The sequence below is a fragment of the Penicillium solitum genome (assembly GCF_028829755.1).
Source record: "Penicillium solitum strain IBT 25940 chromosome Unknown utg000004l_segment0_segment0, whole genome shotgun sequence".
Taxonomy (NCBI): Eukaryota; Fungi; Ascomycota; class Eurotiomycetes; order Eurotiales; family Aspergillaceae; genus Penicillium; species Penicillium solitum.
Window position 1 is genome coordinate 1,143,024 of NW_027072124.1, and position 14,608 is coordinate 1,157,631.

General features: G+C 48.4%; 3 protein-coding genes across 3 annotated transcripts; all 3 read right to left on the reverse strand.

The window, feature by feature from the left end:
• Window positions 1–1,054: 1,054 nt before the first annotated feature.
• On the reverse strand, window positions 1,055–4,525 carry N7455_006431 (putative 1-phosphatidylinositol-4,5-bisphosphate phosphodiesterase Plc1; the record flags this gene model as incomplete). The annotated part of the gene is made up of 1 exon (XM_040957041.2): window positions 1,055–4,525. One exon carries the CDS (start codon window positions 4,523–4,525, stop codon window positions 1,055–1,057), a length of 3,471 nt encoding a protein of 1,156 aa, XP_040812520.2.
• An 8,778-nt stretch (window positions 4,526–13,303) lies between these two features.
• Window positions 13,304–13,582, reverse strand: N7455_006432 (uncharacterized protein; the record flags this gene model as incomplete). The annotated part of the gene is made up of 1 exon (XM_065605357.1): window positions 13,304–13,582. One exon carries the CDS (start codon window positions 13,580–13,582, stop codon window positions 13,304–13,306), a length of 279 nt encoding a protein of 92 aa, XP_065461211.1.
• A 116-nt stretch (window positions 13,583–13,698) lies between these two features.
• N7455_006433 (uncharacterized protein) lies at window positions 13,699–14,155 on the reverse strand (the record flags this gene model as incomplete). Its single annotated transcript, XM_065605358.1, is given in 3 exon segments — window positions 13,699–13,842; window positions 13,859–14,005; window positions 14,060–14,155. The coding sequence occupies 3 exon segments, from the start codon at window positions 14,153–14,155 to the stop codon at window positions 13,699–13,701; spliced, it is 387 nt and encodes a 128-aa protein (XP_065461212.1).
• Between the last annotated feature and the right edge of the window lie 453 nt (window positions 14,156–14,608).

Consider the following 14,608-nt stretch of genomic DNA (forward strand, 5'->3'; position numbering starts at 1 on the left):
ATATGTAGATATATAAATACCAGCAGATGCGTGGATATATGATGTTGTGCCACCCTATATACGAGTGGATTGAGAACCAATTGTCAGAAATAGCTTAGTAGCATTGCATGGTAGTTTGGAAAGGAAATATAGGTACTAGATATGTTTACATATGTTACTGTATGTTGCGACATTATTCATCCTCTCTAGCTACCCATATATAAACTCGTCATACAGTGATATATAAATTCGCACCAAGAAAGTCGGAGTGATCTAGTTGAAAAAGTATTCAACAAAGGACGTGTGAGGCAAAAACAAAGGCAAATAATACATTCTACGCAAGTACTATATTGACACAAACAGAAGTAATATGCTAGTGTGCAAGAGTGTTTAATTGAATTGACAGATCAACTGTGAGAGCCTCCTGAAAATGAAAAATCCCAAGTCCCTATGCTATGATAATAAACGACATGATGAATGAGAAGAGTTGCTCCAGTGAACCAGTCACGTATATGTTCTCCGATGTGATTGACTCCCTCAAATGCAATGATGATGATGATGATGAATGGTAGAACCGAGTTCCCGAAAGATCCTATGCGGACACGTAGCGCAACAAAAGAGATAATATGAAAAGCAAAGACATACATAAGACCAAACAAACATAAGAAAACAGGGAGAGAAGATGGGAGAAAACAAAAAAACACAAACACATCTCCCAGTCAAATACATAGCCGGATGGTCAGTTTCCGGGTTTGTAGCAGACAAATGACAGGACAAGGACGATGAACAAGATAATACCCATGGTAAATGGCAAAAATAAAACTCGAAGCAACTTGGGGGGTATCGCTGTGACGGGTATGGATGACAATGGCGTAATAAACAAAACGTCCGGCAATGTAGGCACAGATGAGAGCAAAGAGTGGGATATGATGCAGTAGAAAGACAAACGCCGGAACCTTGGTTAATGCTGACATTGATAGGAACAAGATTCCAGATCGGGAGAGGGATGAGGTGAAAAGCCAGCGCAAAGCTGCGGTGGCCATAGAGGTGGGCGAGATGAGATGTGAGTTGACTATCATTGAACGAATGATGAGTTTGACGTTGTTGACACTGTGGGCGTCAGGCTAGGGGAGCCTTCCTTGTCCTCAGGGCTTGGGGAATCACTGCGATCGTGTGGCTGATCCCTTTCGCGCTCGGCCGACGAGGAGCGCTTAAAGACAGTCTGGCCGATCTGGCGCAGAATACCCATGCGTTCGGCGCGGAGCTCTTCGAGGTCCAGACGCTGAACGGAGACGGGCTCTTGCTTTGAGATCTTGCAGAAAAGCGTTGAGAACAAGTATTGGTCACCGCTGGCATCATAGAGAGGCAAGTAGCGGTAACCTTGAGAGAGACTGGTGAGCTTGGCGGTGAAAGTGGCCAGCTGCACGCTGTTGTTATTGCCTGCACTGCGACCGTCCATTGAGCTCCAGACAGTCCATCGCACAAACACAAGATCGGGATATTTAGTTTCCAGCGACAGCTTGAACTTGTCGTTGAAAACGGGGCTGTAGCCATTGCTTTGCTCGATCTTGGTGCGGCGACGGTGCGGATATCCGATGCCGGACATACCGTTGCGCGCAGAGGCATCCATGCCACCTTCGCCGAGGACGAAGCTCTGTCCACGATCATCAGCACTGAACATCTCGATCTCGACATAAGGGTTGATATTGTCGTCCTGTCCGATGGTGCGTGGACGGGGGAGTTGTTGTGCGGAGACGACGTCGACCGAGAATCGAACTAGTTTGCGCTCCATCTTGCGCTTCTGCTTTCCATCATCAGCAGCTGGTAAGCGAAGGCTCTCGGGCTTGAGAATGTAACCGGTACGGTCAGTTCCAGCGGCGAACATAGCCTGGTTCATTTGCATGCCGATGTCGTAAGTTTGCCAGTTGAGCGCTGCCATTTGCACACCACGGCGCCAGAACTTGTTCGGATCAAAGTTAGATGAACGGAGTCGGAATCCGGAAGGATACACTCGCGTGAGATACTTGCGGTTGTGCGATTCCAGTGCAACCTTGTTGTCGTGACTTTGAGTGATGCTCTCAAATGACCGCTCGGCAAACGAGTAGATATGATTGTACCGCCTGCTCTCTGGGGAGGAGAAGCTGTGCCACTTGTAGCCACGAGTGTAGACACCCAAGTCAGAAAGAGGCTTAGTGATCTTGCTTTTTTGGCGCCGCTTTTTCTTCTTGTCGGTGTGAACAGACACTAGCGCTCCGTCACTGTCTTCAGTTGCACTGCTCATGCTTGTAGCAGTAAGTGAACGCCTATCCTGAGAGATCAAAGGGCCAATGCTGTCTACGGGACCCATTGTGGGGGGACTCGAGAGTGAGGGAAGAGTCTGGATGTTCATATCAGGGAGAGTCGGGCGTACGAATGGCGTACTAGCACTGCGTTTGCGGCCATGGGTGCCGACGGAGCCGACAGTATTTTGCCGGGGATCAAACTGGGACTCGTCACAAGTCTTGACTTTGACTAGAATGCGGCCCTTGAGCTCTTCGGGCGACGGAAGGATGTGGCAGTTGGTCATCAAGGGCTCAAGGATAAGGCGTTCCTTGAATGTCTCCTTCATGATTTTGACCATTGCTAGTTGCTGATCCGGATTGCAGTGCACCTCAAGAGAAAGAATGAGAGGGAAGTCGCATGTGATGAAGGCATATCGGTTGATGACAGTTATGCAATCCGCAAAGAGGACACTGGTAGTTAGAGTTCGCCCATGAGACACGATGGGGCGTCCATCTGCACCATCCCAGCAGTCGATCTCGACACAACGACATCCCTGCTGGAGCGCGCTAACGTAAGCCTCGGTGCTCGATGCACCAGCCACTTGGCGGCCCAGGAGGTACGTGTTATGAGAGCTCGAGATGAAGTATTCATTCAACGGCCGGTCGAATCTTGACTGGGGAGCACGCGAAGCGTAAACACCGTTGCTGGACGAAGACAAGAACGCGGCAAATGCATCCACGTTCATCCGCGATACAGGTGGAGGAAGCTCCGATCCTTCTGCAGAAGGAGTGCGAGATTTAGAAGCCCGTCGAACGTACTTGTCGAACAGTGCAGTCCAGTAGGCCCGGTCGGATTCGATATCTTCATTTTGTACGTCACGAAGGAAAGTCAAAAACTCGCTCTGAGTCATGCCTTCCTTCGATTTTGCGGTGTGAAGCTTGAAGATATCCTTGACATCCTTTCGTTCCTTCAAACGCAAAAGGAAATCTTTGAATTCGGAGAAATCCAACTTGCCGTTACAGGCGGCGTCAGCTTTAGTGAACTGTGCCCGAAGCATGTTCTTGGAACAGTTGATATGCAAGCTGCGGCAGACCTTCTCCACGGCGGCGAGATCGAGACTTTGCTCCTCAACTGGAGGAGGACCCTGCGGGAAGAGTCTCGACATCTCGCGCTGCCAGTGTGCTTGCAGAACCGCTTCGCTCTGACTTGAACCTGCCAGACCAGACATAAGATCGATTCTGTATCGAGAGATATGCTCAAGGGTGGTAATCCACAGGTCAAGAATACGGTCACTAGGAGCGATGAGGTGCAAGGTTTTGACTGTTCGGCCCTTGGAGCGATCAGAATCCGCAATAACAATGGTGAACCATCGGCGCTCCAAATCTTCAGGAATCTGATGTTCTTCGCGGTAGTTGCGGGCGTCGGCGCCGACCCGGATTTCTTTGATATCATCGATATAGAAGCGTTTGGCCGGGTTGGAGACATCCCAGAAAACCTTGGCGGCATCTAGGTCGAGGAAGAAGCGAACTTGCTTCCTGCGTTTCTTAGTTACCTTGGTTAGGACTGTGCCCCGCTGGACAGCGGAGTCTACTTTGGGCGCAACTGCAACCGTGGGGAGGGGGCCAATGTCGCGAGCCATATTCATACGACTCTCGCTGCGAAGACTGGATGCCTCCGAGCCACCCCATGCGCCTAGATTGTCCAAGGCCTCGCTGGCTTCATCCTCGTTGCTCGAATCGAGAGCGCTATCTCGAACAGGTTGAGTGCCGGTTTTGCTATCACTCCGTCGACGCATGATGATGGGACCAGTGCTTCGATCCCGTTTGTCGTTTTGGGTCGTAGACTGCCGCCTGCGGGTAAGTTTGTTGGCAGCGCCTCTTGAGATCCGTCGCATGATGCCCGGCGGCTTGGTGGACACAGCAGCGTCATTGAAGCTGGAGGGATTTGTGTTTCCGGGAACGGCCATCATGGACTCGCCAAGTTCGAGGGGGCCTGGCGTAGGCAGGGAATAACCATTCACTCGGCCGTAGAGTCCCTCGCTTGCAGATTGTAGGGGGGTGCCAGCAGGGGTGAAAGTATAGGGTGTGTCGGGAGCAGGGAAGGATGAGGTAGGAGTAGAGGTCGGGGAAGAGGTGAAAGAGGGTGCGGAAGGAAGGGAAGGACCAGATGGCAAAGATGTGACAACATGATGTAGGGAGGACGGTTGAGAGAGAGATGTCGCAAGTTTTAAGTTGGATTGGGTGTCGGCATCCAGGATCGGTGAGGTAGTCGTAGCATACGCCATAACGACTATCTATCAAGAACAACAGCTCAGCTGTCGACAGGGGAAATGTAAGCCCGTGGTATACCGTGCCAACGTCCGAGTCACCTGGACTCAGAAGTGGGCGAATGGGTAACAGCGTATGGAACCGGCCTGCCGTCAAGGTTCGCAAGGCTGCCGCCTGTCAGGAATGTTATGCGATCCGAGCCAAAAGAGAAAGTAGAATATTCTGACACGGTGGGGAAATGATCGTTCAGCCACGTCCTCAGCAGAAGTTCACCGTTCTTGAACTCTGCTGCATCTTGTCCTGGATTGGGTGTAATGCGGAGAGCCCTGCCGGAGAGCAGCTCACGGGAAAAGAAATCGCAACAAAAGAAAATCTGAGCGATTAAAAAAAAAAGTCCCTGATAACAATCGCAAAGGGCACTGGCCCTGTGCAACGGCCAATCCACGAGAGAGATTCTCAGCCGATGCTAACCACCTGGGACAGACGTCACAAACGAAATCAACCAGGGAATGATCTCCAGCCCCAAGGAAGCGGAACGCGGGTTCTCGTCTTGCTTCTTTCGGAGCCCGGCTGATTCTCTGTATGTCCTTCCAATGATACCAATGTTACCCCTCTCTTATGCGTGTCGATCTGCCGGTGCGTGGGGGAAGCTGCTGCTCTGCACCGAAAGAGGGGCGTGTTGTGATATGGGCCAATTGAGCGTGGAATCACCGAGTGAATTGGGGAAGGCGCCGCGGAACCGGTTCGAAATTCAAGGGCGTGCGCCAAAGCGAGCCAAAGGCCGAAGGTAATGCGTATGCAGGTATCGTTACCAGAATTTAGGAAAGAGCCCCAAGAACCGGCTTTGGGTGCTTGCGGAAGTAGACAGCGGCAGCAAAAAAAAAGACCTGAGTCAAGGGTTGTCCTAGTCCGACAAGGGCGCCGTGCGATTGGGTGCGATTGGAGACTAGCGATGCGGCAGGCGAAGGGAGTACCCGTGTTAAAGGGCAGGGAGATTTTTCCCCGGCGCAACGAAGCTAGGATAGGAGAATGCGATGAAAATCGGGAATTGCGACAGAGTTGCCAACGCAGTGGATGCACGCGGTCGAAAGGGGAAAGGCGGGAAATCGGAGACTGGGCCAAGTTAGGGAGCTCGCTGATGTTGGATTGTTTAGTGCCGTTTTGGAGGATCACTGCGAGTTGATCCAGTTGCTGCACGGTTACGTGGTGGCCACTAAATCCGTATGCGAGTTGGGAGTGGGTAAAATTGCGGAAGTTTTGGATGATCATGCGACGAGAGGGAGAAGACCTGCGTTGTCCTTGTCGTCGTATGAGTATAGAGTTTTTTTCCTTCTCTTTAAGGGGAGAGAGGGGAGGTAAAGAAGAGTTGAAGGGGGAAAAGGGAAAATAATTAAATCAATGAATCCCAATTCTGCGAATTGAAGCTGCAGTGGGTACTGGGTACTTACAATAGACGTAGCATGCGGTATGGGAAATAGTGTGCTGCTGTATACCTGTATTGTTCGGTAATTCGGGTAAAATACTGGGGTTCGGTAACATGGAACAAATCGAATTATGTCGTAATTTTGATCTCTTTCTTCTTTTGGGGGTTTTTTTTCTTCTGTTCAAGACATCCGAGTTAATAGATATTTCAAGAAACATCAGTTTCAAGCTGCGACTGCAGATATTCTAGTCGTGATGTGGATGTGAGAGAGAATGTTGGAATGTATGGTCTGTTAGGGCAAAATAATATTTTTTTTTAAGACTCACCAGTGTATATATCAACCACAACTAGGAATGAGGCTGAGATTTCAACCGAGGAAAACAAAAGGCAACAAAGAAGTCTCTAGCGTAAGAAGAGAAAAAAAAAATAGAATAATGAAGGGGCCGTTGAAATGATTAAATACTACACCGTATGGCAACAAGCAATTGCTCATTTCCTTCAGGCATGCCCTACAGTTAGGTACTACTTTAATACCCAAGTGCCTATCAAAATACAGAGCTGCCTACCACGAGATGACGATGTGGAATGATTGTCAGACGGAAACCCGTTGCTCGGTATAATTGGACGATCCTTGGAATTCCTGGGGAATGTTATCGGCCAAACGGGGTCGATCTGTGTTTCAAGTGTGTTGGACGGGAGCCCTAAAGGGGACGGGATTATTACAATTTCCCTACAATCCACCTATGACAGACTCTCCTGAGTCTTTCACGGTGTGCAAAGGGGGGATCTTCCCCTTTCTCTTTATTCAGATTTCAAGTTTAATATGTTGTAATAAAAAATGTCCCGAGAAATTATGGATTACGGTGGATACAAGAATAGCAGTCTATTTCATTCAGACTTCTATAGTCCGAGACACCGCCGGGCTCCAGTTCCCCCACATCGCAGCGTACTTAGTCGACTAGTCTAGTATTATAATCACGTTTGAGATTATTACCTTCAGACTGTACTCCGTAACGCTCATTCTTTACCTGTATTACTTCCGTGGAAATTCCCGCCTAGCACCGACAGGGCGGTCCGGGGAAGATATGCGGAGCCTTCGGATTCCTGCGTTTTGATCGCGAGATTCGATTAGACTTTCCTGTTCTCCCTATGATACACGGTCTTATCTAGTGTTGTGTTTTCTTCCAAGGTTGTGTTTGTGTTCATTGTTGACTGGTCGGGCGACTACTGTGCCCAAGCCCCGAGACAAAAGAGACTGAGTCGATCACGACGCACATCATCATTTCCTCCTATTCGACATCTTGGTAGGGAGGAAATGGTAGGATGGTACGGTGTACACCGCAAATTTCACTATAAGGTCCGTGTGCATTATAGTAGTACACCGTCATCTACGAAGTATAGGGGACGTTGAAATTGAACGTCATCCCTGAACCGGTGAGGCTTGATGTGGCAGTGAAAAACGGTTTGGGCGGTGCAGATGGAGTGGATTCTCCAAAGTAAAAACAGATCGGGGAGTTTGATGTCTCTGTTTTGTCAACCCACCCCGAAAAATATAACATTCCAAAGGTTATTATGTATTGGTATTTTGTCCCGCCCTACGAGGCCCGCACTTCCCGCGACTTAGTTAGTATCTGGTAGCTTTCCAAACTCTGTATTCTCGGGAACTTTTTTTTTTTCTGCTCTATCTCAGCTGCTCTCAGCTGCTCTCAGCCCACCTCGTACCTATCAAGGCACACAGTAATACAGATTGTATGATGCAGAGTGTGACCAGCCGCAATGCACAGGAACATCTGCGGGGTTGGGTCAACCCCGCAGCCGTTGCAACTTGATGAGCTGGCGATGCCGTGCTTTACTACTTCCTTGATTATTTCCATTCACAATTCTGCCGCTACAGCCGGAGAAAAGAAAATTGAAATCCCTCAGCACCCCCTCACTACAAAGGCTATGCTCTCCTGATCCTGTGCTCCTTCACGTCACCCGGGTGGGTTGTGGAATGAAGTTAGCGCTGTCCAAGGGCGACAGTTAGCCTCTTTTGGTCGTAACAGCCGCATAAACCTAGCAGCTCCTGACAAGGATCTTGTTCAGACCTCAGGTAGTCATGGCGGTTAGGTACTTGGATGCATAGGAGCCCCGCGTTCGCAACTCATTTGGAACAGCGCTCTCCTTGCGGTTTTTTATGCGCCGCAATATCGAAAAATGCGATGGACAGGTACGACTATCCAAAAAGGGCAATAGACGTCATTTTTTGCTTTTTCATTTCGTTCGTGTTAAATTTCCTTTGTTTTTTATCTGGTTTTTTTTATGTGGGCTACAAATACCGTGCTAGAACAAAATGACTCATATGCCCTGACAGATACGCAACTTCACTATATTTTCAACTCGGATCCAGCGCTGACGGTGTCTCCTATCCACCATCCGTGCGCTATCAACGTGATATTGTGCAGGGCGGTTGTGGCGGGTTAGAAAAGAGAGTACCCTCGGGTCCCTCGGGTCCCTAGGGCGACATCAACAAAATAGATTAAAACTTGTAGGGAATTAAAGTAAGATCTATTATTATTGGATTATATAAAGTAAAGCGCCACGGTATCAACGACATCATTGAGAGCAGTTCTGATTTACCAGTATAATTATAGAGATGCAGTATCTCGTCACTAGCCCCAATATACCCCACCCAGTAACCAGGTAAAGACAAAGAGCGGTGGCTGAAGCAAGGATCTGCGTGTTCGTAGCAGCCACTCTGCTTCGATGACAGCGACACGATAATTATCAAAACATCCTGACCGCTAATCACTGTGCCTCAGGTGATCCATAACTCAAGTCGGCAACCAGTGAGCGATCTCCACCAGTATCCGACTAGGGGGGGAGGGGGGTTGCAGACGGGATGAAGAGGGGAAGTTGTTTATCGAACCTCATTTGCCCACCTCGTACTCCGTACTCCGTACTGGGTACCTATGTACATCGTGAAGAACCCGTGCTGTCATGCCACGCTTTCACATATATAGTTTTCTAGTTCTGACGTGCGACATGGGGCTTGTGTCAAATAGCAGAATGGGCGGTAATCTAGTGGATTACAAACAATTGATTCTAGTGATCAGTTCTTAGCAGTTATTGGGCGCTTGCTTTGGCCATCACATTAATCCTAGCGGGGACAGGGCTGTCTCATTTGGAACATTTCACCCAATCATCCTGTACTGGTTCGGACCTCACGGCTCCTAGGGCAAAGACTGGGGTCAAAGGATGGCCGTAGTACATACTTGGGTACATATATGGGGGGAAATGCATGTCTTACTATTTTTCCTTCCATGATTCTTGGGGTCTTCCATTGGCCTTGGTGGGGGACTAGAGGTCCACTTGACAGGGTCGTTCTTGTACGGAGCACGGAGTATACGGAGTACAAGCTAGTGTATTATAAATGACAGACATGGCTCAGGGGAACGTTGTGGTTCTCAATACTTTGAATCTTTCAAAGTTCCTTCTGGAAGGTCAAAATTACTGGTACAGTCGACCAAAAAGAATAAAACCTGTAACTAGAACCCACGTCATTACTATGTAGCATTCAATTATTGACTCTTATATCGTCAGAGATTCTGCATTGAACGGCGCCATACTGCCTAGAGAGGTATGTGAGTCCCTCAGCCGCAGAGCTAACTCTGCACTCCATTTTAATGTGCATGTAAACAATGATACCAGTCAATCTCGCATCCGCTCCTTGCTACGATCAACAGCCCTAAATAACGACCCCCACTTTTGATGGCGGGCTCCCCCTATGGGACGAAACCTTCGGCGAAAAAAAAAAAACTCTCCTTGATGCTCTCTGCTCTTTGTTCCCTTTGTCATTCTGTGGGGAGTGCGTTGAGTGATTGCGTACGGAGTACTCCCGGGGTCATTTCTGTAAGATGGATTGGATTAATAGAAAAAGTATATATATTAAAAAAAAACTTTTCTTTCATGACAACGTTAGACTTTTCCTACATTGGAGAATATCTCCTTATTTAACTATAACTGCCTAGCTATCCCTTATACTATTCCACCTGGGCAACTTCCAAGGTTGTTTTCGGGGAATAGGTAATCATTGTGGTGACATCATGAAGACGCAACGCCAGATGAAATTCTTTTCGTTACGGTATTATTAATCTCAATACATATGTACTAATACGGTAGTATTACTGTCAGGTACATCGAATATTCCTTAGAACCTTCCAAGGTTGGAAACTTGGAAACTCGAATAAAACAACCATTACTCCGTACAGTGCGAGCTAGTCGGGGGATTTGAGGTCAGCCATTGAGGGTGTCACTCTCAGGGGTATACTCATTTTTAATTAATGAGGGAAATAAGAAAAGAAGTTTGAGTGTCCTAAAACTGAGCTATGGGTCTGATCTTCAGGAGAGAACGGAAGGGGCTTGCCATCTCCATTCCAGGGCAATTTACGCATTCTCCCTTTCCCCGATAGAGTACCCAGTACTATAACAATTGTCCCGATGTAGCATCTCAAATGTTTAGGTTGGAGAATGCAATCTCCTATACGATATTGTAGCACTTATTCGAAACACCCTAACATTTCATTTACTTAGGGTTACCTAGTATGATGTATGGAGACTCTTTCCAAGTAATACATGTATTTCAATATCTCAAGAATAATCTTACATGGTAATTATACAGACCCAGGGGGATGGAACCGTTGCGCCTCACTGGAGCCAGGGATGTTGCTCTATCACCCTTAGTCTCGGTAATTTTGAGATGCCTGGCTTTCTTCTCTGGTCATATCACACACGTTATGGTGGTGAGACTGTGATTGTGACTTGCTAGAAATGTTCACTCTCTCTAAGTACTTGTGGACATACAGCCATTTTGATAATGCACTCGGCCCAATGTACACCTTCTTCGCGACAAGGTATCCTTTAACCAAACTAGGCAACCTTGAAAAAGAAGCACCCCGCTTTGACGCATGCACGTCGGCACCCGTCTAGCTTCGAAGGGTGGCAGTCCATGTCAAAATCATACTCCCCACTACCACCCAAAGAAAGAGAGCCCTGGTAGAGACTGACACGTCTCAGACATCCCCCACTCTCGTCTCAGCCCACAGCCACACTTTCAGCTCAGCCTCGTCCCGCTCCTTCGATGCGTCTTCGATACTTCCAGCATTGATATGCAAATCAAGACACGCTGTGGTGTAGAATCACACTAGCATGGAAATGGAAAAAAATAAACAATCCAAAGAAGGTCATCTCACCCATCCTCGAGCCTCTCCCTTTGATACGACACCCCGGAGGTACCTCCGTTGGCTTACCACTACCCCCTCCAATCACTGGCCCAGCTATGCCTAAATACTGGATTCTCTCTACCGCCTATACCGCATTTTGGTTCCGACTGCAGGAAGGCAGATATGTGTCTCTTTCTTTTTTGCCTTTTCTCTTTCATCTCGGCAGGTGCATGTGACTCAGCTTGGCGTGTATGTTCCCATCATACCCGAGAAAATTGGTGCAACAGTGTCATAGGGCGCCTGTGGCTCGCACATCAATGATCGTGTAACCAGAATCATGCATTGCGACTCGTCCCGGTCCTGTTCAGAATGATACTCTTGTTTCAGAGGAATCTATCCCGGAACCGGCATTGCGCCATCATTTGTCTTACGGTTGATAAGTTCAACTTCCCTATTTTCCTTTAAGCCGGTGCCTTTTTTTTTGCGTTGCCGAGGTGGGTTCCGGGAATAACCCGATACCATCTCTGTATGGGACACGGCTTATTGGATTCCATGCACGGTGTCCGGGAGTTTCGAATGCTCGTTTCATAGACGACGTGCGGTCGTACGATTAGGGAAATCTGATACGTGGCCATGATCCGGATAACAAGGGAGGTGCACATGTGTTTCCCGGAGCTTGCAATACTTTACACGATGTATCGTGTACCTAGGCAAGGCGGGATAGCGGGATAGCGGGAAAGGAAACATCGAGAGATTGCAGCGAACCCACAAGTACTCCGTACATATCTAGGACATATCGCACGATCCACCAGTCTTTGATTACCCATCGTGCGAGATATCGAGGCTGCATATCTCTCGTGGATAGATATTGTGCGGACCCATATCTCGGGATAACAACCGGCTCCAAGCGGCTCCGGCTCTTAGCAACAGAAATCCCCACCACACTGACCCGATCCCAGTCTTGCGATTGGTGCAAGTCGCTTATGGCTTGGATAACACGCTGACGCCATCCAAACGCAGTGGATATCAGCCCCAGTGGGGCCAGTGCCAGGAAAATGTCCCCGGAAACGCCGTCGCAAGCCAACGTGCCTGTTTCCAAAGCCAGCTTGGCTGCTGTTGGCTGCTTCATCCACGCTACTACACTAAACGAGATTCAAACATGCCGCGGCAAAGTTTAGGTGCCAACAAACTAATTTATTCGAAGCACTCATTTCCTCTACCAGTTTCTACCACACATCCCCACACATCCACCAAACAAATCCACATGGCACCATATGTCAAACATTTGGAACGCAAAGCATTCGCCAGATACCTAGCGGGTTCCATATGTGGCAGATCTAGGGCTAAAAATAACGCCTTTCCATATCTTGGAACCGAACGACCCCACATCCAATTCCCGTGGGACAACGTGGCTTCCAGAATTTTCATCGAAGCCTGTTCAGCCCACTTCGGCAATTCGGTACCGTAGAGGAGCAGGGTCAAGCCCTGACATGCTAGGGTCCAATTCACATGAGTTCGAACACGAGGGTTTTTTTTTTTTTTTTTTTTTTTTTTACCCTTCGCATGTTTGGGGTCTATTATTTGGATCATACGACGGGTCGCTCGGGAGCCGTTGCCAGCGAATCTTGGTACGCGTGTCTTGGCGGTTTGACCTTGAACTCTACCTAGGGCTTGTCTAGGATAGTGGCTGGTGGATAGGCGTATCCCGAGGTCGAAACCTGTTGCAGATGTGGATCCTTTTTACGAGTTATGTTGCTGTCGCAACAAGTGGTATTACTGTAACATGGCGTTCATACACGATTCCTTCGTATACAGTGCTATAGTTGGTATTTGTTGGTTTCATGTGAATTTTGAACGCTGTCGTCTATTCTTAGGAGCGGCTCGGGGAATCCCTGTCGAAGGAATGCATTGCTTGCATTCAGCCTCTTTTTAAGTTTGGCGCGTAAGCCGAGTACCCAAGTAATTACAACATGATATATCGCCAAGCTGTTTGCTTCAAAATTATTATGCGTCAACTTCCTTTTGTGGTGCTTACTCCGGGCGTCGTAGATTAGATTTCACATTTCATACGAGGCAATAAGCGGTCAGCGAGGCTGTCGAAGTCATGTTCATTCTTAGATCTTAGATACATTGGTGAAATAGGTGGGATGCGGATTCAAAGGTTCATTGTTTCATTGCCGTTCGGTCAAGAGCGCTTTTTGTATCGATTTTTTCCTCGCTTTGCGTTCACTTTCATAGTAATACGTCTTGGATCCGAGGTAGCTTGCCGGTCCTTGCGGATAAATGTTACTGAAAATGTGAGAGTATTTGGAGACAACGGCAACAGAGTCAATTGTGCCCTCCATTGCTTCTTTCAGGTTCGACTCGAGTTCGTGGATCGTTGCTTTCGTTTTGTAGGTCACAAAGCTGCGACGCGGAAATTGATGCAGGCCGGCGCTGACTGTAGGCATTTTCGAACTGCTCCAAGTCCGAATTGACATCCAGGGCCGCTGGGGCCAGCTCTCTCATGCACGGTTGCTTATTGGTGTCATTCACAATAGCTCCTTTGTTGATTGTGTCAATTGACTTAAACCGACGGGAACAGTTTAGCTGCCATAACACTACTAGGCTCGTCGAATTCGCCTTCACCGTCACCGGAGCCATCGTCGTAGTCATCCACAAGGGCGGCCACCCACTTGGGTCGGGGAGGTCCGCTACTATCATTGAAATGCTAGCGCGATACTGACAGTCCGTTGTATGACTGGGCGAGTGAATGATTGAGTGTATAAGGTGGCAGGACTGCCTTTCATTAGGTCCCCACAGATGCTGCTATACTCGCCCGGCATATCCTCTAGGGCCTGTATATACAGTGCACCGTAAACCCTCTTGGTATACTAGAGTGGTAATTTTAGTAAGCCTATATATGCCCTTAAACGAGCGATACTCACATCAGTAGCATCTGCTGCATTCACGTTCGATGCGAGACAATGTGTAGTGACCGCAGTCACAAACTCGCAGATGGGTAATTTCATTTGTTCAGCCATATTACAGATAAGCTCGGGCGGGTGGCGTGGCCCAGCCGTCTGCCAGAAGTCATCTGCGTAATATATTAAAGGTGCTAGATCGCTCCTATAGAAGCCCCCGTCGTGGTATCGAAGAACTTCCCAAGTTCGTTCTCGTCTTTCTCCTCCAACGAACCGAGAACTAGACGAGGGGATGCATCGGCTGTATTATGAAACCTCAAGTTGAGCATGTTAACCTCGACTTCAGGTCCCGCTAGAGACTCTGCTTGTTCCTGCTGTGGTTTCTCGTTGACATCGGGCCTGGGGCAGCATCTACAACCATTCTAACCAGATATCAAGAACGTTCTTCTTCCGGCGTTCTTCGAACGCTTTGTAGTCATTGTATGGCCAGGCGGTCGAAGGTGAATAGTTCTTGTCCTCAATCGTGTGAAAGAAGGCAAATGATCATCTCTTTACCGTGTATCTTTTGGGGCC